Genomic DNA, 23,320 nt, shown 5'->3' on the forward strand with positions numbered 1-23,320 from the left:
AAGATTTTACTGAGTTACAGTTCATATGAGGAAATCAGTCAATTGAAATACATTCATTAGGCCCTCATCTATGGATTTCATATGACTGGGTATACAGGTATGCCTCTGTTGGTCACAGATACAGTACTTTTAGAAAAAGGTTGGGGCGTGTATCAGAAAACCAGTCTGTATCTGGTGTGACCACCATTTGCCTCATGCAGCGCGACACTTCTCCTTCGCATAGAGTTGATTTTGCTGTTGATTGTGGCCTGTGGAATGTTGTCCCACTCCTCTTCAGTGGCTGTGCGAAGTTGCTGTATATTGTTGGGAACTGTAATACGCTGTCGTACACGTCAATCCAGAGCATCCCAAACATGCTCAATGGGTGACATGTCTGGTGAGTATGCAGGCCATGGAAAAGCTGGGACATGTTTATCTTCCAGGAATTGTATACAGATCCTTGCAACATGGGACCGTGCATTATCACGCTGAAACATGAGGTGATGGGGGCGGATGAATGGCACGACAATGGGCCTCAGGATCTTGTCACAGTATCTCTGTGCATTCAAATTGCCATCGCTAAAATTTAATTGTGTTCATTGTCCGTGGCTTATGCCTGCCCATATCATAACCGCACCATCACCATGGGGGCACTCTGTTCACAACGTTGGCATCAGCGAACCGCTTACCCACACGATGCCATACACGCTGTCTGCCATCTGCCTTGTACAGTTGAAACCGGGATTCATCTGTGAAGAGCACACTTCTCCAGCGTGCCAGTGGCCATCGAAAGTGAGAATTTGCCCACTGAAGTCAGTTTGTGAAGAAATTATTTGGTTGTGCAAACCCACAGTTTAATCAGCTGTTCGGGTGGCTGGTCTCAGAGGTGAAGAAGCCGGATGTGGAGGTCCTGGGCTAGTGTGGTTACACGTGGTCTGCGGTTGTGAGGCCAGTTGGACGTACTGCCAAATTCTCTAAGGCAGCTTATGCCAGATAAATTAACATTCAATTATTTGGCAACAGCTCTGGTGGACATTCCTGCAGTCAGCATGCCAATTGCACTCTCCCTAAAAACTTGAGACATCCGTGGCATTGTGTTGTGTGACAAAACTGCAAATTTTAGAGCAATTTTCCCAACCGTGGGTACTTGGCCTATCCACAGGGGGTACTTGAGAAGACTTATGAGACCATAGGTCTACTGGTTAAATGTACATGAGGGGGTACTTCAGGGGTACTCCGGGCAGAGCAAAATTCATTTGGTGATATAGTAAGCCAAAAAGGTTGGGAACCACTGTTTTAGAGTGACCTTTTATTGTCCCCAGCACAAGGTGCACCTGTGTAATGATCATGCTGTTTAATCAGCTTCTTTATATGCCACACCTGTCAGGTGGATGGATTATCTTGGCAAAGGAGAAATGCTCACTAACAGGGATGTAAACAAATTTGTGTACAACATTTTTGACATTTCTGGGATATTTTATTTCAGCTCATGAAACATGGGACCAACACTTCACATGTTGCGTTTATATTTTTGTTCAGTATAAATGTATTCCCAGACAGCATGGACCTTGCTCTGTTATTATCAGTACACCGATTAAGGCAGGGTGGCACAGTTTATGTGTGTGGGCGCTGGGCGGTAGATCCAAGATACTTTCAGTTTGTTTTCCCTCTGGAGTCAAGCAAATGCATCTCAAAAGTTTGCACTGTATCAAAACTGTGTTGTGTTCAGGTTTCAATTTCCGACAGTATCTGCAGTGCCAAGTACGACAAGTCTGTTTCTGCTGCTACTTTGTGTTACTGTTCTCGGTCAAGGTGAGAAGTAGAATATTGTGCTAAAATGTTTTTGCTTCAGTGGCCTGATAAGCTTTGGAGGGGGAGCAGCGCCATCAAAACATGAACTTGAGTTAATGGACTCTGTCAATGAAGCTTGTTCAAAAACCTTCCAATGATCATCAATAGGCAAAAAATAAGAACAATCTGAACAATCTCCTGCTGATGAAAGGTGTCTGTTTGCTGTGGAGTCAGACAGACAGACAGACAGGCTCAAGTAGCAAAGAACTGTTTATTGGAGGTCTGCCCGATATGTTCCTGTTGTTACTCCATGACCCTCCTCCACTTCCTCCCAGTCTTCTCACTACTCCATGACCCTCCTCCACTTCCTCCCAGTCTTCTCACTACTCCACGACCCTCCTCCACTTCCTCCCAGTCTTCTCACTACTCCATGACCCTCCTCCACTTCCTCCCAGTCTTCTCACTACTCCATGACCCTCCTCCACTTCCTCCCAGTCTTCTCACTACTCCACGACCCTCCTCCACTTCCTCCCAGTCTTCTCACTACTCCATGACCCTCCTCCACTTCCTCCCAGTCTTCTCACTACTCCATGGTGATAAGCCACTGTGTCGAGCACTCTGGTTCCAGACGCTCCTTTATCTGGCATGGTAAACTCATTTACTGCTGGGATCACAATGCCATATTGTTCGCCTGTTGTTTAACATAGCCAGACAAAAAACTGATGGCTATTTGAGGAAGGATATTTTCGGCCATTAATGTTAGAAGAATTACGCTCGTAAATGGTGAAGTGTGAATGTGAATTTGTAGGCCTACTAATTGTCTTCAGTGAAACAGTGATTGAAGGACTGCTGTTTAGATGCTACTGTAGGAATAATGGTCTCCCTCTGACCTTATCTGGCCTGATTGGGGTTTCTTGTGATCCACTCTGTTGGGAAACCCAGTCCTTCATACTACTATACTGTAATGGTAGGCTACACACACTTTAGGGGACAAGTGCTTCTGTTGACAAAGGCATAATCCGTCCACCGCAATCAATAGAGGGTGTAGTCTACCTACCTGATACTGATATTTATCTGAGACCAACAGCCATAAAGTGCTCCCTTGGTATTTCAGCCCTGACTTATTTCTGCCCTTCCCTTTTCCCATAAATAGTAGGGCCGGGGTGATACCAGTATCACATTATATTTTCCATGGCAAAAATGAAAACACGAAGCAGACTTAAAATCTTTGGTCCTTTAAAAATTCTGCTGTATAAATACCATGTGCTATAGCGTGGCAATTAAGTAAATGTGATTCTGGATGACAATATAATGTTTGTTTCCAACATTAGGGCTCTTTTCCTAAAGAAGTGAAATCCGCTTTGTGTTTTACTTCCTTGCCACGATACGAGCGAATATCGCGATACTGGTATCGTCCCGGCCCTAATAAATACATACTATTTGGAGAATGTTGCTGTATGTCTATTTTGGACAGCGTTGTTGTAAGAAAGCTTTAGGGATTATCAGCCAAGTGCTTGGAGGAGAGAATGTGTGCTTGATGGATAGGTACACTTTGTCATTTGAGCTTTCCAACGTTTTTGTTTACTTCTTCACTCTGAGGGCACCCCATCAGTCCTTTCTCACAAACACTTTTCAGCCCCCTTCGGCTGGTTCTAGTGTCTGGATCTTGTAACGCTTTCCTGGCTGAATCTAACACAAACACACACACACACACCTCTACTTTCATGTTTGAGTTGTACAGGTACGTAGGTGCTGCCTGAACCAGCATGTAGCAGCCCCCAGAGCCCCTTGTCCCTCCACTCCTTCTCCTCTCTCCTCCTTCCTTCCCTGAGCCTGGAGGCTGCAGGTCAGCCCCTGTTCCAGCATGCCTTGGCAGAGTTCTGCACTACCTAACTCCCAGGTTGGCTGCTTGTAGATGGGTCTCCCCTTCAAGGCATACAACTTAAAGTCTTTCTTCACCAACAGTTAGCGTCCATCTATAAATCAAATCAAATCAAAGTTTATTTGTCACGTGCGCCGAATACAACAGGTGTAGACCTTACAGTGAAATGCTTACTTACAGGCTCTACAGGCTCTGTTAGGAAAGTGTGAATATCCATGGGCAGGGATGGGAGGTATGTAGAGTATGCATAGAAGCATGGCTGAGGAATGTTTCTACTGCTTCTGATGTATTTTGATAGGGAGGAGACTACTGTTGAAAAGTTGAGCTGTTTTGGAAACAGAAACGTTTCCTTTTGTCATTATTGCTTTGGGTATGTGGTCCGTTATGCTTGCATTTATTTTTCTATGCATTAATTGTATCGTAATATTAAGCACATTGCTTATATTTACAACAGGTGTATAGCCTACCTGGCTGGCATGAAAATAAACCACGGGGAAAAGCGTCCTCCATTTGCTATTTAAGTGCATATATTATGGTCCATTCGCGCTTACAGCCTACTACCATGTGTGCATTGCTGCTCTTATAATGTGAAGAAAAAGCCTAATAGTTTATCAACATTTTCAGCTCAACGTTCTGATCTGCTGCGTCAGCCACATTGCACCCAAAAGTTTTTTTTATGCTAGTGGTTGTATTAATTTGGGATCTATCGCATCCCACAACTGTCCCAGACTATGTTTGGAATATTTATTTCTCACACAGAATAGAATAGGTTGACCTCTGTACTATGGGGGATAGTAGATTGACATAGGCTAGTGCTTTTGCTGTTCGTTAGGCCTACTCATATTGTTGGCTGACACAAAGTAAATGTGGACAGTTCTTTCAATATCTTTTATATGCACCTCGGCATTGGATAAGGACGCGCACAGTTGCATCCCCGATGTGTCTGTCTTCACTTGTAGCCTGTGAGAAAGACCAGATCACGTGACAGAGAGCCGCGTGAGTGAGAGACGCTTCGGATGGCGCAGCACACTCAGGGAGAAGGGCACAACGCAGCACTCTGGGCCTCAAAAGGCAATGGAATTTTTTTAGGGTGCATTATGGCCACATAGGGGATGCCTCCATGAAATTCGAGGCATTATCAAGTGCTTGTCAAATTGTGAACTCATGCCTTTCAAGTAACTTTTTTCTAAATCATTAGTCTCATCGTGCTGCCTTAAAATGTATTAAAAATCAAAACATATAGCCCAACATTTGTAGAACAAATGAAGTTACATTAATAACTCTACATTAAGCATATAGGTGTAGCTGTTTCTTTGTTAACCGCTTAATACAGAATAGCCGCATGTGCGCACTCCATTAAATCGTTTGGAGAAAATATTTATATTTTATTCAGCTTTGTTCAATTGTATTCTTCATACTATAAAATACTATAAAATAATGCCACGGAATTATAAGAAAATCTTGTCTGGTATATGAACTAGTGTAGCTCACAGCCATATGGCATAGCCACATCAGGACCTAACATAAGGACAACTCAGATTATGCTATCCTTTTTTTCTGAAATATAATACATTTTCTTCATATCATGCTTCTTTAGACCTGTCTAAAATAAATAATGGATTTATTGTGAATGTGAAGGGCTATATTACATGGATTTATAAGACTTTTTAAAATGGCTTGTGGGCTATGTGTGGAAACCAGGAAATGCTAAATGTGTTTATGTTAATTAACGGTCCATTACTGTGAGACCGACAGTTATTTGCTTGACAATCACCGACTGACAAAATGTTGTGACTGCCACAGCCCTAGTTATGACGGTTATTTTCTTTTCATGACGGTCTTCACCCATAACCGCCGGTTTTACGGTAATTGTGCCAGCCCTGAATGTTATGTTACTTGACTTTTGTTGAGTTTGAATGGGCTGTAGAAGTGTTTCTGATAGACGGTGAAAGGCGCTCAGCTGGCTTCCTGCTCCTCCTGCTCTACTCTAGCCAGTGGTGCACACAGCCTTTGTTGAGGCTCATATATGAAAGGAAGTGAGTATTTAAAAAGTTGGGCTCTATAATTGGATCCATATGCAGGGATTTTACAGAGTGAGTGACCCATAATGCATAAATCAAATCAATTCAGATTGTATTTGTCACATGCGCCGAATACAACACCTGACAGTGAAATGCTTACTTAACCAACAATGCAGTTTTAAGAAAATAACAAAAAAAAGTAAGAGATAAGAATAACAAATAATTAAAAAGCAGCAGTAAATAACAATAGCGGGGCTATATACAGGGGGTACCGGTACAGAGTCAATGTGCGGGGGCACCGGTGTTGAGGTAATTGAGGTAATATGTACATGTAGGTAGAGTTATTAAAGTGACTATGCACAGATAATAACAGAGAGTAGCAGCAGCGTAGACGGGGGGAGGGACAATGCAAATAGTCTGGATAGTCATTTGATTAGCTGTTCAGGAGTGTTATGGCTTGGGGGTAGAAGCTGTTTAGAAGCCTCTTGGACCTAGACTTGGCGCTCATAGAACAGTCTATGACAAGGGTGGCTGGAGTCTTTGACGATTTTTAGAGCCTTCCTCTGACACCGCCTGGTATAGAGGTCCTGGATGGCAGGAAGCTCGGCCCCAGTGATGTACTGGGCCGTTCACACTACCCACTGTGGTGCCTTGCGGTCGGAGGCCGAGCAGTTGCCATACCAGGCAGTGATGCAACCCGTCAGGATGCTCTCAATGGTGCAGCTGTAAAACCTTTTGAGGATCTGAGGACCCATGCCAAATCTTTTCAGTCTCCTGAGGGGGAATAGGTTTTGTTGTGCCCTCTTCACGACTGTCTTGGTGTGCTTGGACCATGTTAACTTGTTGGTGACGTGGACGCCAAGGAACTTGAAGCTCTCAACCTGCTTCACTACAGCCCCGTCGATGAGAATAGGGGCGTGCTCGGTCCTTCTTTTCTTGTAGTCCACAATCATCTCCTTTGTCTTGATCACGTTGAGGGAGAGGTTGTTGTCCTTGGACCACACAGTCAGGTCTCTGATCTCCTCCTTATAGGCTGTCTCATCGTTGTCGGTGATCAGGCCTACCACTATTGTGTCATCGGTAAACTTAATGATGGTGTTGGAGTTGTGCCTGGCCGTGCAGTCATGAGTGAACAGGGTGTACAGGAGGGGACTGAACACGCTCCCCTGAGGGGCCCCCGTGTTGAGGATCAGCGTGGGAAATGTGTTGTTACCTGCCCTTACCACCTGGGGGCGGCCCATCAGGAAGTCCAGGATCCAGTTGCAGAGGGAGGTGTTTAGTCCCAAGGTCCTTAGCTTAGTGATGAGCTTTGAGGGCACTATGGTGTTGAACGCTGAGCTGTAGTCAATGAATAGCATTCTCACATAGTGTTCCTTTTGTCCAGGTGTGAAAGGGCAGTGTGGAGTGCAATAGAGATTGCAACATCTGTGGATCTGTTGGTGCGGTACGCAAATTGGAGTGGGTCTAGGGTTTCTGGGATAATAGTGTTGATGTGAGCCATGACCAGCCTTTCAAAGCATTTCATGGCTACAGACGTGAGTGCTACGGGTTGGCAGTCATTTAGGCAGATTACCTTAGTGTTCTTGGGCACAGAGACTATGATGGTCTGCTTGGAACATTTTGGTGTTACAGACTCAGACAGGGAGAGGTTGAAAATGCCAGTGAAGACACTGGCCAGTTGGTCAGCAAATGCTCGGAGTACACGTCCTGGTAATCCATCTAGCCCTGCGGCTTTGTGAATGTTGACCTCTTTAAAGGTCTTTAATCACATCAGCTGCGGAGAGCGTGATCACACAGTCGTCCGGTACAGCTGATGCTCTCATGCATGTTTCAGTGTCACTTGCCTCGAAGCGAGCATAGAAGTTATTTAGCTCGTCTGGTAGGCTCGTGTCACTGGGCAGGTCTCAGCTGTGCTTCCCTTTGTAGTCTGTAATAGTTTACAAGCCTTGCCACATCCGACGAGCGTCGGAGTCTGTGTAGTCTTGTATTGACGCTTTGCCTGTTTGATGGTTAGTCGGAGGGCATAGCGGGACTTCTTATAAGCTTCCGGGTTAGAGTCCCGCTCCTTGAAAGCGGCAACTCTACCATTTAGCTAAGTGTGAATGTTGCCTGTAATCCATTGCTTCTGGTTAGGGTATGTACATACAGTCACTGTGGGGACGACGTCCTCGATGCACTTATTGATAAAGCCAGTGACTGGTGTGGTATACTCCTCAATGTCATCAGAAGAATCCCGGAACATATTCCAGTCTGTGCAAGCAAAACAGTCCTGTAGTTTAGCATCTGCATCATCTGACCACTTTTTGATTGACCGAGTCACTGGTGCTTCCTGCTTTAATTTTTGCTTGTAAGCAGGACTCAGGAGGATAGAATTATGGTCAAATTTGCCAAGTGGAGGGCGAGGGAGAGCTTTGTACGCATCTCTGTTTGTAGAGTAAAGGTGGTCTCAAGTTTTTCCATCTGGTTGCACATTTAACATGCTGATAGAAATTAGGTCAATCTGATTTAAGTTTCCCTGCATTAAAGTCCCTGGCCACTAGGACCGCCACCTCTGGATGAGCGTTTTCCTGTTTGCTTATGGCGGTATACAGCTCATTGAGTGTGGTTTTAGTGCCAGCATCGGTCTGTGGTGGTATGTAGACAGCAACAAAAAATACAGATAAAAACTCTCTAGTTAGATAGTGTGGTCTTCAGCTTATCATGATATACTGTACTTCAGGCGAGCAAAACCTTAAGACTTCCTTAGATTTTGTGCACCAGCTGTTGTTTACATATATGCATAGGCCCCCGCCCCTTATCTTACCAGAGGCTGCTGTTCTATCCTGCCGATAGAGCGTATAACCCGCCAGCTGTATGTTATTAACGTCGTTCAGCCACGACTCGATGAAACATAATATATTACAGTTTTTAATGTCCTGTTGATAGGATATACGTGCTTTCAGTTCGTTCCGTTTATTTTCCAGCGATTGAATGTTAGCTAGCAGGACGGATAGCAAAGGCAGATTAGCCACTTTGTCACCTGATCCTCACAAGGCACCCTGATCTCTTTCTGCAAAATCTTAGTTTCCTTCTCGAGCGAATGAAGGCCTGTTCGGGTGTTTGTAGTATGTCCTTCCGTCCGTCTCATTAAAGAAAAACTCTTTGTCCAATTCAAGGTGAGAAATTGCTGTTCTAATGTCCAGAAGCTCTTTTCGGTCATAAGAGACGGTAGCAGCAACATTATGTACAAAACAAGTTTACGAGCATCGCGAAAAAACTAACAAAATAGCATGGTTGGTTAAGAGCCGATAAGACGGAAGCCATTCCCTCCTGCGCAATCTTTACCCAAATCTTTGTATAGTTTTTATGATTTGGTCTTTGGTGACTGTTGTGCAAGTGGTAACTAGGGCTGGGCGTTATGGCCAAAATATCATATCACGGTATTTTTCACATTTTTGACGTATGACGATATTTGACGGTATTTTATGTTTTTGAAAAATCAAAGTTCTAAATTTGCTTTATGAGTAATGCGTGACCCTACTGTGGCAACACATACATTCTAAGTGATTTAAATGGGTCTTTCTCCATTCTGATTGTTTTGTACTGTTCATTTCAACTTCAACCCAAAAATAATTCTTACATTTCCAAAAATGTCTGCATTTCTTGCACTCATTTGAGATAATTTCCACACTGCCACGTGGGGCTGCACGATATGGGCCAAAAAAATGGGCCTTATTTCTAACCAAATTTTGCAATTTAGATCAAAACACTTCGGTGAACTGTTGGAATCATGGAAATATAATTTTTGTTCTAATTCTAGAGTTAGAATATAAATAATTGTGGGCACTTTGAATACAGTGTTGTTTGACATGACAACAAATTAAATTGGCAGGGAGGAGTTATTGTAAAAGGGTAGGAGCCAAAGTTTTGGTCAGTGTTTCCTTGGAGACCCTATAATCTTTGGCTACATTAAATGTTTCTTCATGTAGCCAACATATTCATGCCTCACCTATTCCTCTTTGATTTAGAAGATACTGTTGTACAAACAACATACCAACTTAGGCCTACACCGGCACTGTTATTAGGCTGTATTAGCAAGCTACGTTTGGTCTGATTCAGTACATTTATTAGCTAGCTAGCTAGCCAGCTAACTCGTGATTAGCAATATTGGCTAACACGATTTAGCTAAAACTTTCTAAGAAAATACAACTAGCTGTTTGCAGATGTAAGAAACACAAACTAATAGTGTAATTATAGAACGCTTGTGTATTTATATTAAAAAACAAAGTGGAAACATCGTTGTCATCAACATTGTTGCATGTGGCTCATTGACCATGCAGACTGAACGGCAAGTGTCTCCAGGATTGCCAGGTCAAGCTAAAAGTTTTAGTCCATTGACTACTCAAAACCCGCCCACAAGTTCTGAAAACAGCAAGAGAGGAGTTGCCACATTTACATGCTGACCAGACCGGACACATCTGGATTTAGAAATCCATGTTATTCAATTATTGCACCCACACTGCTCGCGCGCGCCAAAAACAGTCTGCGTTGCAAAGGGCTAAAATAGAAGTCATTCCTATTTCTGACGCAGATCACGCTGAAAGTCCTGCCTCTCTCATCTCCTCATTGGTTTATAGAAGCAGGTACCCACGTGCCATATCCTCATTGGTTATACCCACGTGGGTGATTGAAAGATGAACTGTTTTGCCGGTCGTCGTAGTAATACTATGAAAGTTTAGATGCCAATCACCATATAAGTTCAAAGATGAAAAAGCCTGGAAGGAGGAGAGATGACTAGAAACAATTCGGTTGACCATTTTATGTGTGGATTAATTGTCAGAGTAGAGGACCTTGTGCATTTCAGGTAAAATAACAACTCAATGGTTATATCCCAGGACAAATTAGCTAGCAACAGCAAGCTAGCTAAATAGGACAAATTAGCTAGCATGTGCAAGCTAGCTAGCTAAATTGCCATACATGTTTAATGCTTTTCGACCTGTCCCCAGTAATTGGTTCAGAGTTTGTTTTGATATTTTAACCTGCCTGTCGTGATCGCGTTTGGTGTGGGGGAACAAAATCAATTTATGCACGATGGCGCACGCGCACAGCCGGTTTGGGTTCCATGTTAGCCAATAAACCCTTTTTCAATAACGTTATCGAGCAAAAAGTCAATATGACTTAACTTCTAACGACCTAAGGAAGCAAAATTCGGTTTTCCATCCAAATAATTATTATTGTGAGCTAATGTGACTAATAAAGGAATTTGAATGTCGCAAGAGAAATTATCATTCACCCTTATTATATTCTGACAATTGGGCCGTTATTATGTGCCAGATTTTAAGCCTATAAATCATTTTAAATGGCCTATTTGCGAGATTGACTTGTCATTTCAATAGGCATAGGCTAGGGCTACTGACTAAAATCTGGGTATATGATTGAAATTCAACATTGACATGGTTTGGTTAGCAACATACAGGTAGCCTATAGCCCTTGATAGGCCTACATCTCATGTTAGATAGCCTACAATTTAGCAACTTGCTTAGTTCAAATTGACAGACTAATTTACCCAAAATGAATAGCTAGGCGATTTTGAGGTAAGAAGTTTTTCCGTTGCCCAATAGCCTGCTGGAATGGTGTCGTAATTTCAATCACTGAATCAAATATGAATAATATGGATATGAACTGATTAGGCGTATGCTTGTCAACAACAGCCAGTGTTTTTTTTGTACCTGTAGCCTGACTGACTGTTACTTTCAATCTACCCTACCGGTCAAAGGTTTTAGAACACCTACTCATTCAAGAGTTTTTCTTTCTTTTGACTATTTTCTACATTTTAGAATAACAGTGAAGACATCAATATTATTAAATAACACATATGGAAAAGTGTAGTAACCAACAAAGTGTTAAACAAATCAAAATATATTTTATATTTGAGATTCTTCAAATAGCCACACTGTCACGTCCTGACCATAGAAAGCCTGTATTTTCTATGGTAGAGTAGGTCAGGGCGTGACTAGGGGTTTTAGTCTAGTTTATTATTTCTATGTGGGGTTCTAGGTTTAATTTTCTAATTGGGGATCATACTTAAGTTGCATTTTTCCACCTGTGGGTTATGGGATATTGTTTATGTTTAGTTGCCTGTTCGCACTGCATTGTCGTCACGGTTAGTTTATTCTTTATTTGTTTTATATTTGCTCAAGTTTTACTTTATTTATTAAAAGGATGTGGAACTCGAAGTACGCTGCGCCTTGGTCCGACCATCATTTTTACGAACAACGTGACACAGCCTTTGCCTTGATGACAGCTTTGCACACTCTTGGCATTCTCTCAACCAGCTTCACCTGGAATGCTTTTCCAACAGTCTTGAAGGAATTCCCACATATGCTGAGCACTTGTTGGCTGCTTTTCCTTCATTCAACAGTCCAACTCATCTCAAACCATCTCAACTGGGTTGAGGTCGGGAGATTGTGGAGGCCAGATCATCTGACGCAGCACTCCATCACTCTCCTTCTTGGTCAAATAGCCCTTACACAGCCTGGATGTGTGTTGGGTCATTGTCCTGTTGAAAAACAAATGATAGTACCACTAAGCCCAAACCAGATGGGATGGCTTATCGTTGCAAAATGCTGTGGTAGCCATGCTGGTGAAGTGTGCCTTGAATTCTAAATAAATCACAGACAGTGTCACCAACAAAGCACCCCTACACCATAACACCTCCGCCTCCATGCTTTACGGTGGGAAATACACATGCAGAGATCATCCGTTCACCCACACCGCATCTCACAAAGACACAGCGGTTGGAACCAAAAATCTCCAATTTGGACTCCAGACCAAATAACACATTTCCACTGGTCTAATGTCCTTTGCTCATGTTCCTTGGCCCAAGCAAGTCTCTTCCTCTTATTCATGTCCTTTAGTAGTGGCTTCTTTGCAGCAATTCAACCATGAAGACCTTATTCACACAGTCTCCTCTGAACAGTTGATGTTGAAATGTGTCTGTTACTTGAACTCGGTGAAGCGTTTATTTGGGCTGCAATTTCTGAGGCTGGTAACTCTAATGAACTTATCCTCTGCAGCAGAGGTAACTCTGGGTCGTCCTTTCCTGTGGCGGTCCTCATGAGAGCCAGTTTCATAGCGCTTGATGTTTTTGCGACTGCACTTGAAGAAACTTTCAAAGTTCTTGACATTTTCCTTATTGACTGACTTAAATGTCTTAAAGTAATGATGGACTGTCGTTTCTCTTTGCTTATTTGAGCTGTTCTTGCCAAAATATGGAATTGGTCTCTTACCAAATAGGGCTATCTTCTGTATACCCCCCTACCTTGTCACAACACAACTGTTTGGTTCAAACGCATTAAGAAGGAAATAAATTCCACAAATGAACTTTTAAGAAGGCACACCTGTTAAAAGAAATGCATTCCAGGTGACTACCTCATGAAGCTGGTTGAGAGAATTCCAAGAGTGTAAAAAAGCTGTCATCAAGGCAAAGGGTGGCTATTTGAAGATTCTCAAATATAAAATATATTTCGATTTTTTTAACACTTTGTTGGTTACTACATGATTCCATATGTGTTATTTCATAGTGTTGATGTCTTCACTATTATTCTACAATGTAGAAAATTGTAAAAATTAAGAAAAACCCTTGAATGAGTAGGTGTTCTAAAACTTTTGACCGGTAGTGTAATGCATTCTATTAAAAAGCTGATTGGCAATTGTGATAGAACTGTGATCATGATCACAATTTATAACTTCCAATTTCATGAACTAAACATGGCTATTAATAATTGCATAATAACACAAGGCTACACAACAATAAACTGAAGTTATAATATAACCTATTTATTAAATCCAGTGGTGTAAAGTTCTTAAGTAAAAATACTTTAAAGTACTACTTTAGTTGTTTTTTTGGAGGGGTATCTACTTTACTATTGATATTTTAACTTTTACATTTACTTCACTACATTCCTAAAAGAATGATGTACTTTTTACTCCATACATTTTCCCTGACACCTAAAAGTACTCGTTACATTTTGAATGCTTAGCAGGACAGGAAAATGGTCCAATTCACACACTTATCAAGAGAACATCCCTGGTCATCCCTACTGCCCTACTAAGGAAGTCTCGAGCTATTGCTCGTCTGAGGTAGAGTTTCTCATGGTAAGCTGCAGACCACATTACCTACCGAGAGAGTTTTCTGAACCCTGTAGCTGAACCCTGACCTGTTCACTGGACGTGCTACCTTGTCCCAGACCTGCTGTTTTCGACTCTCTCTCTCTACTGCACCTGCTGTCTCGAACTCTGAATGCTCGGTTATGAAAAGCCAACTGACATTTACTCCTGAGGTGCTGGCCTGTTGCACCCTCTACAACCACTGTGATTAGTATTATTTGACCCTGCTGGTCATCTTTGAACGTTTGAACATATTGGCCATGTACTGTTATAATCTCCACCCGACACAGCCAGAAGAGGACTGGCCACCCCTCAGAGCCTGGTTCCTCTCTAGGTTTCTTCCTAGGTTCCTGCCTTTCTAGGGAGTTTTTCCTAGCCACCATGCTTCTACATCTGCATTGCTTGCTATTTGGGGTTTTAGGCTGGGTTTCTGTGTAGCATTTTGTGACATCAGCTGATGTAAAAAGGGCTTTATAAATACATTTGATTAATTGATTATGCTAACAAGCTAGCAAGAAGTTGCTGGCACGAAGACCGCACTCAATGAGCTGTATTCCGCCATAAGCAAAGAGGTAAAAGCTAATCCAGAGGCGACGTTCCTAGTGGCCGGGGACTTTAATGCAGGGAAACTTAAATCCGTTTTACCAAATTTCTATCAACATGTTAAATGTGCAACCAGAGGGGGGAAAAAACTCTATACCACGTGTATTCCACACAGAGAGACGTGTACAAAGCTCTCCCTCGCCCTCCATTTGGCAAATCTGACCATAATTCTATCCTCCTGATTCCTGTTTACAAGCGGAAATTAAAGCAGGAAGCACCAGTGACTAGATAAATAAAAAAGTGGTCAGATGAAGCAGATGCACAGGACTGTTTTGCTAGCACAGACTGGAATATGTTCCGGGATTCCTCCAATGGCATTGAGGAGTACACCACATCTGTCATTGGCTTCATCAATAAGTGCATCGATGACGTCACCCCCACAGTAACCGTACATACATACCCCAACCAGAAACCATGGAATACAGGCAGCATCCGCGCTGAGCTAAAGGCTAGAGCTGCCGCTTTCATAGAGCAAGACTCGAACCCGGAAGCTTATAAGAAGTCCCGCTATGCCCTCCGACTAACCATCAAACAGGCAAAGCGTCAATACAGGACTAAGATTGAGTCGTACTACACCGGCTCTGACGCTCGTCAGATGTGGCAGGGCCTACAAACCATTACAGACTACAAAGGGAAGCACAGCCGAGAGCTGCCCAGTGACACGAGCGTACTGGACATGCTAAACTACTTTTATGCTCGCTTCGAAGGCAAATAACACTGAAACATGCATGAGAGCACCAGCTGTACCGGACGACTGTGTGATCACGCTCTCCGCAGCCGCTGTGAGTAAGACCTTTAGACAGGTCAACATTCACAAGGCCGCAGGGCCAGACGGATTACCAGGACGTGTACTGCGAGCATGCCCTGACCAACTAGCAAGTGTCTTCACTGACATTTTCAACCTCTCCCTGTGCGAGTCTGTAATATCAACATGTTTTAAGCAGACCACCATAGTGCCTGTGCCCAAGAACACTGAGGTAACCTGCCTAAATGACTACCAACCCGTAGCACTCACGTCTGTAGCCATGAAGTGCTTTGAAAGGCTGGTCATGGCTCACATCAACACCATCATCCCAGAAACCCTAGACCCACTCCAATTTGCATACCGCACCAACAGATCCACAGATGTTGCAATCTCTATTGCACTCCACACTGCTCTTTCACACCTGGACAAAAGGAACACTATGTGAGAATGCTATTCATTGACTACAGCTCAGCATTCAACACCATAGTGTAGCTCATCAATAAGCTGGGGACCCTGGAACTAGGTGCCTCCCTCTGCAACTGGATCATGGACTTCCTGACGGGCCTCCCCCAGGTAGTAAGGGTAGGTAACAACACATATGCCACGCTGATCCTCAACACAGGGGCTCCTCAGGGGTGCGTGCTCACCCCGTTCCTGTACTCCCTGTTCACTCATGACTGCACGGCCAGGCACGACTTCAACACCATCATTAAATTTGCCGATGACACAATAGTGGTTGGCCTGATCACCGCAACAACAAGACAGCCTATAGGGGGGAGGTCAGAGACCTGGCCGTGTGGTGCCAGGACAACAACCTCTACCTCAACGTGATCAAGACAAAGGAGATGATTGTGGACTACACGAAAAAGAGAACCAAGCATGCCCCCATTCTCATCGACGGTGCTGCAGTGGAGCAGGTTGAGAGCTTCAAGTTCCTTGGTGTCCACATCACCAACAGACTAACATGGTCCAAACACACCTATTCTCCCTCAGGAGACTGAGGGGATTTGGCATGGGTCCTCAGATCCTCAAGGGGTTCCACAGCTGCACCATCGAGAGCATCCTGACTGGTTGCATCACTGCCTGGTATGGCAACTGCGCGGACTCCAACCGCAAGGCACCACAGAGGGTAGTGCGAACGGCCCAATACATCACTGGGGCCAAGCTTCCTGCCATCCAGGACCTCTATACCAGACGATGTCAGAGGAAGGCCATAGAAATTGTCAAAGACTCCAGCCACCGTAGTCATAGTCTGTTTTCTCTGCTACCACACGGCAAGCGGTACCGGAGCGCCAAGTCTAGGTCCAAGAGTTTTCTAAATAGCTTCTACCCCCAAGCCATATGACTCCTGAACACGTAGTTAAATGGCTACCCAGACTATTTACATTACCCCCCCCCCCCCCCCCCCCCCCTCCCCACCACTGCCACTTTCTGTTGTCATCTATGCATAGTCACTTTAATTAACTCTACCTACATACACATACTACCTCAACTAACCGGTGCCCCCGCACATTGACTCTGTACCGGCACCCCCCTGTATATATTGCTATTATTTTACTGCTCCTCTTTAATTACTTGTTACTTTTATCTCTTATTCTTATTCGTATTTTTTTTAAACTGCACTGTTGGTTAGGAGTTCGTAAGTAAGCATTTCACTATAAGGTCTACACCTGTTGTATTCTGCGCATGTGACTAATTTGATTTGATTTGATTTGCCTCTGATCTGGTGTACTCACTAAACACACACGCTTATTTTGTAAATGTTGTACATGAGTGTTGGAGATAGCCCCTGGCTATCCATAAAGAAAAAGAAAAAAAGAAAATGGTGCCGTCAGGTTTGCTTAATATAAGGAATTTAATAATAAGGAATTTGAAATGATTTGTTCATTCTCTTTTGATTATTATGTATATTTTAAACAAAATACTTGTAGACTTTTACTCAAGTAGTATTTTACTGGGTGACTTTCACTTTTACCTGAGTAACTTTCTATTAAGGTATCTTTACTTTTACTCAAGTATGACATTTGGGTACTTTTCCCACCACTGATTAAATCAATTTGAAAGCCCCAGATAGGCTACACAAGTGTCACAAATTGATTTGCAATGACTCCAGTGATATCGTAATTTCAACATATTTATTGTATAAAATGGTAGGCTACAGTAGCCTACATAGGTATATAAATTAATAGGCTAATCGATGGCCAACAGATGCAAATGTATCATTCTCCACATGTAATGTCATTTTCATTGTGGACTTTTTCACATAACAGCTGCGCTCGAGACCCAAGAACTGAGCATGCGTAAAAACCCTTACGCTCATACGGTTTTCCATGAACAAGACGATTTTAGAATGCAGTTTAAACCACCTCCGAGCAAATGTATCTAATGCGCTTTAGAACACCTAAAGTCGTTCTCCTGTTGACACCGTTATTTCTTGACACGTATCAGATCTCGTGCGTTAATATGTTTTATGGAAAAAGGGTTTGGAAATAGGTGTCTGAAGCACAATCTAAATAGTCTACCTACACCTGGTCAAAAGTTGTCACGAAGTGGAAGGTCCTGCTCTGTCTCCTCTCACTCACATGACTCAGCTGCCTGCTGCAGCACTCAGTCTCAAAGCACACACACCCCTCCGGCCCTCCCCCTCCCCACCACTCACTCACTCAGTCTCTCTCTCTCTCACTCACTCAGCAACAAGCTGCTTGATAGTCAGCAACAAGATGCTTGATAGTCAGGAACAAGATGCTTGATAGTCAGCAGCAGCAGGTCACAGTGAAATATATATTTGTAAGACATTTCCATGGCGGCCGCAGTGCAATTTAGGAGAAGCCAAAAAACCCGAACCCGCGATCAATATATTTTTACCCACAACATCGTTTTCAAAGTAGCCCAATTATGCGGGAAAATGATAAACAACCCTAAGTGTCTCATTGTCAAGCAACAGGAAATGCGCTCCTTGAGTGACAGGGGGCCTGAGCTAGATCTGGTTGGAAATCGGCATGGAGAGAGAGGGAGGGAGAGAGATGCATTGCATTGGCAATGTTAACATATGTTTCCCATGCCAATAAAGCCCGTTGAATTGAATTGAGAGAGCGGGAGAGGGATTACTCAAGTAGCGGTGTAAACCATAAAACTGGTCGTTACACACGGCATATCACATTTAACAAACCATACATTCAAATACCGTTATACTAGGTAAAGTAAAAACCCAAACCAGTCCTTGCATCAATACCGGTATATAGTAAAATACAGTATACCGCCCAGCCCTAGCACTGGTAACTAGTAGGGCCGGGATGATACAGGAAGCTGACCAAACTCTTGAAAACAGGAAGCAGAACGAACTCTTCGGTCCTTTAAAAAGCTGCTGTATGTAAAATATGTTGTGCTATAGCTTGGCAATTAAATAAATGTGACTCTCGATGACAACATAATGTTTGTTTCCAACATTAGGGCTGTTTTTCTAAAGAAGTTCAATCCGATGCGTGCTTTGTTTCCTTGCCACGATACTAACGAGTATCGTGATACTGGTATCATCCCAGCCCTAGTAACTAGGCAACATTAATGCAAAGCAAATATAGAACAAATGTGAATAAGAACCCCATGTTTCAGATGGAATTCACAGCACTGAAAAGTACACTGTCTTAGAGAAGACCATGTCAGCAAAGGTGAAAGAATGGACACAGAACTCGCATCTTTACTGACAAAGTAGAAAGACAGTTTGAATGCTTGAAATTCTTCATCAGTGTTCTATTCCAATCATTTGACTTTACTCCCAGTTACCCCACTCAGCAACACTTAGAGAAGGTGCCATTGGAATTACTCTGTTAGTGGAGCATGTGGGCGTATTGTGACCTGGAGTCAGTCAGTGAATGTTAAGGTCATTACAGAGTAGCTGATGAGTGATTTTTATTACTCATGGTTGAATGTGGGTAGCTGGGGGATTGATTTAGCATTCTGTCTCCTACATTTAGAGATAAAGGATATCTGTGTTGTGACTCCAACTATCGGGTAAGACCTAGATGTAGACAACGTCGAATTAACAATGGTTTAATAATCCAACAGGGGCAGGCAATAGACAGGTCAAGGCAGGCAGGGGTCAATAAACCAGAGGTGGGGCAATGGTACCGGACGGCAGGCAGGCTCAGGGTCAGGCAGAGTGGTCAGGCAGGCGGGAGACTGGGAAAATCAGGAGAGAGACTGGGAAAATCAGGAGCTGAGACACAAAAATGCTGGTTGACTTGACAAACAAGATGAACTGGCAACAGACAAACAGAGAACACAGGTATAAATACACAGGGGATAATGTGGAAGATGGGCGACACCTGGAGGGGGGTGGAGACAATCACAAAGACAGGTGAAACAGATCAGGGTGTGACACCAACACCATCTTGTCTTGCCTCTGTTACTGTAGCTGGACTCTGTCTTCTGGACTGGGTTGTTATGGTCCTTGTTGTTAGGGTTTTGTTTTGCAGCAAGGCTATCTGCTCTTTGTTCTAAACACCCAGTTATGGCCCGTCTGAGGGCAGTGACTTGTATGACAATGTAATGTAATGACAGGAAAATAGGACTAATTTCAAGGCAGCAGCAACAAACCCTAACTTGTCTCTTGTACCCCTCAGTATGTCCTTCATATGGATAGCTGGTTCCACTTACAGAGCGTTTTATCTCTCCTTCTTATGAAAATACATTTGGCAAATTACTCAGTTGAAGGTCGAATGACTTAAGAGGCTAAGTTCCACAAGCATAAATCCATTGTTTAGAAATGTTCCCATTTCACTGAATGAGACAACGTGTGTCTAGCTCTAAATGCCATAGGTAGTTTGAAAATAAGTACTTAACCCTATTATGGCCTACCTACCTCGTTTAGTTACAAACCAAATTGTGTTTTAGTGACGTGTTAGAGGCCTATCAGGATACGTTATTTGTCATAATGGACATGAGTGGTTAGTGTCATGACATGATTTCATCACTTATAATGAGCGGGTCGAGTGAACTGATAGGCTACTAAACTCCCTCGTCTCCTTGACAGCCATGACAAATCTCTTCATCGTTAGCTTTAGTAAACCAATCCCCATTCTTACACCTTCACGAATGGCATTCCTGTGATATGAATCATGCGACTATTATTCATGCTTTATAATAAACACTGTTGGTGGAGATTCCTAAGGGGTTCGGATACACATGGAATATACTGAAGTATATTGTAATCATTGTATCAGCCTGTTTCCTCATAGCCATCAGCCAGTAAAAACTTTTCCATGTTGATGATTGGTTGGACAGACTCGATTGTCTCAATGTTGTTCATGACTGTGTTTCCTGTTTTTCCCTCCATAGAGACCTGAGGTTCAACAAAATTAAGGACTTACAGTCTGGCTCCTTCAAACGTCTAAAGAACCTCAACACACTGTAAGTCTCCCTCCTTCCTCCCTCCTTTGTCTATTCCCCTACACACTCGGCAATTGAAAAGAGTGTAATTGAGTTGGTTACCGGAGAACTCTCTGCAAATGCATTTTAACAGAGCATACACACTTATGTAATCACCATGTATCAGGAGTCAACTACTTCTGTAAGCCACATCTCTTCCCATAAACACCCAGTTCTCTTTGTTTATCTTTTGTCCCAAGACTCAGAAACACGTCACATCATTAGTGGTCCCTGGAAAGTCCTGCAGCCAGTCATTCAGTCCACACACATGAACACTGAGTGGCAGATTCTTGCTCTCCACTCTGCTGTTCTTTCACACATGTAGGTCACCTCATAATCTGGGAGGAATTTATTTTTCCCCTTCACTCTCCCAGCCATCTGTCATGGCCCAGCCCTGCTAGCCTGCTAGCCTACAGTCAGCCATGTGGCAGGGATCAGCCCTGCTAGCCTGCTAGCCTACAGTCAGCCATGTGGCAGGGATCAGCCTATGAGGCTAGTGTGTGAATATGAAGAACTGTCCATGGAGAAAGGTAGGGCCAGGGAATGTTAAGAAAGAGAAAGACCAGATGAGATTTTCCTACGGTATCAGACCGACCGGCTAGCCATGTAGTCTAAGGAGCTCCATATTTCATAGAGGACTCTTCACGGCTTCAACCTCTGTCTCACAGACTGAAAAATAACACAGGATCTAAAGCTTGCCGGTCTTTCAACTGGGTAGACAGTTCAATATTAGTGTCTCAGGCAGACTGAAATAGATGTCTGGCTCCTACATGAAGGAAAGACTGGAGGGGCCTACTGCCTGTATTTTTCTGCTTCAGTCTGTGACAGACTGTGTCTAGCTGTCACTCTGAACATCGATTATATGATAGTGTATGTAGAGTTCATCAGTTTTTAAGTTGAAAGAAAAATCCAAGGCAGGGTGCAAAGTCCCCTGGGACAGCATCCATCACCAAAAGGTTCAAAATAAGCCAATTGAGGCCAAATGTTTTTAGGCAAAAGAGCAAGGTGAAGAGGCATGTTCTGCCCAATTAATGTTCTGCTTATACATATCATACCCTTTTCCAAAACAAATTTTTCTGCATTAATTCCCATTTCTATGGCACTAAGTTGAGGGATCACCAACTCAGGCCTTTATTGGAAAAGGATATTGTAGTGTTGCAGAAAGTCTATGACAGCCATTATTGATCCTTGTCCAGATTCTACCCCATAGATCTGGCAGCCATTATAAATGCAGAACAAATTATGACAGTGTGTAGGATTCGAACCAGATGCTCTATAGAACAGCTACAATGTGCCAGGGATCTGAACTATATTATGTACTCTGGAAGGTTGAACTCTGTTTAGACTGGCATTGGCCTAGCATTAGATCTTGACACAATAGTATGCCAGCATGGACCATTTTCAACTTGTTTCTACTAGTCTGTATGGATTCACTTTGTGTAAGTGTAATACTCCATTGGGAGGTCTTTCAAATAATGGCCATTCTCTTGACTTTACAGCCTCCTCAACAACAACCATATCAGACGGATTCCCAGAGGAACCTTTGAAGACCTGGAAAACCTCAAATATCTGTGAGTTGTTATGCTTTTATGTCAATGTTATTCTCTTCTGAATGTCAAGTCATTGATCGATTGGTTTCATTGAAACAGTGTGGCAGCCATTTTCTCTGACAGGCCCAATAGGCAAAGAGTTTTTGTTCAAGTTTCACCCTGTTCCTCGTCGGCTGATGATAAAGCATGGCGAAACCTGTCTCAAACTTCTGTCTGGAAACAAAACTAAAACACACTATGTGGCTGTAAATTGGACGTTGCTACATTGCTTAGTCAGAACAGAACAAGAGTGTTACTGTGGTAAATGAATTGAAGTAAGACAAGAAAAGAACCCCCATTGTCTAATCCTCTGTACTTATCTGTCTCCACGTGGTGACCTGAAGGCAATGAGGAGAACAGAGGTGGGCTTGAGCAGCAGTCAGGCAACACATAGCCTTGGGTTGCTGCAGTATGGTTTAGTTGAACGTTTTAATGTCACATGTACAAGTACAGTGAAATGCCTTTCTTGCAAGCGATAACCCCAACAATGCAGTAATCAATAACAATGTAAAACTAAAAAGAGAACAAAAACACGCAAGAAATAAAAATAAGAAGAGCACGATAAAGTAAGTGAGCATACTATATACAGGGTCAGTTCCAGTACCATATTTACAATGTGCAGGGTACTGGATCGATAGGGGTAGACACAGTTGAAGTCGGAAGTTTACATACACCTTAGCCAAATACATTTAAACTCAGTTTTTCACAATTCCTGACATTTAATCAAAGTAAAAATTCCCTATCTTAGGTCAGTTAGGATCACAACTTTTTTTTAATAATGTGAAATGTCAGAATAATAGTAGAGAGAATGATTTATTTCAGCTTTTATTTCTTTCATCACATTCCCAGTGGGTCAGAAGTTTACACACACTCAATTAGAATTTGGTAGCATTGCCTTTAAATTGTTTAACTTGGGTCAAACGTTTCAGGTAGCCTTCCACAAGCTTCCCACAATAAGTTGGGTGAATTTTGGCCCATTCCTCCTGACAGAGCTGGTGTAACTGAGTCAGGTTTGTAGGCCTCCTTGCTCTCACAAGCTTTTTCAGTTCTGCCAAATTTTCTATAGGATTGAGGTCAGGGCTTTGTGATGGCCACTCCAATACCTTGACTTTGTTGTCCTTAAGCCATTTTGCCACAA

At 43.0% G+C, this 23,320-nt stretch overlaps 1 protein-coding gene across 1 annotated transcript in view; it reads left to right on the plus strand.

Moving 5' to 3' along the window:
* Window positions 1–23,320, plus strand: part of LOC120023517 (peroxidasin-like) — an 85,982-nt gene that overhangs the window by 14,256 nt on the left and 48,406 nt on the right. The window contains exons 2-3 of the mRNA XM_038967542.1: window positions 20,504–20,575; window positions 22,093–22,164. Coding sequence (XP_038823470.1) covers window positions 20,504–20,575; window positions 22,093–22,164 — 144 coding nt within the window. The remainder of the gene's footprint in view (window positions 1–20,503; window positions 20,576–22,092; window positions 22,165–23,320) is intronic.

This window comes from Salvelinus namaycush, chromosome 28, assembly GCF_016432855.1.
Source record: "Salvelinus namaycush isolate Seneca chromosome 28, SaNama_1.0, whole genome shotgun sequence".
In the NCBI taxonomy this organism is placed as follows: Eukaryota; Metazoa; Chordata; class Actinopteri; order Salmoniformes; family Salmonidae; genus Salvelinus; species Salvelinus namaycush.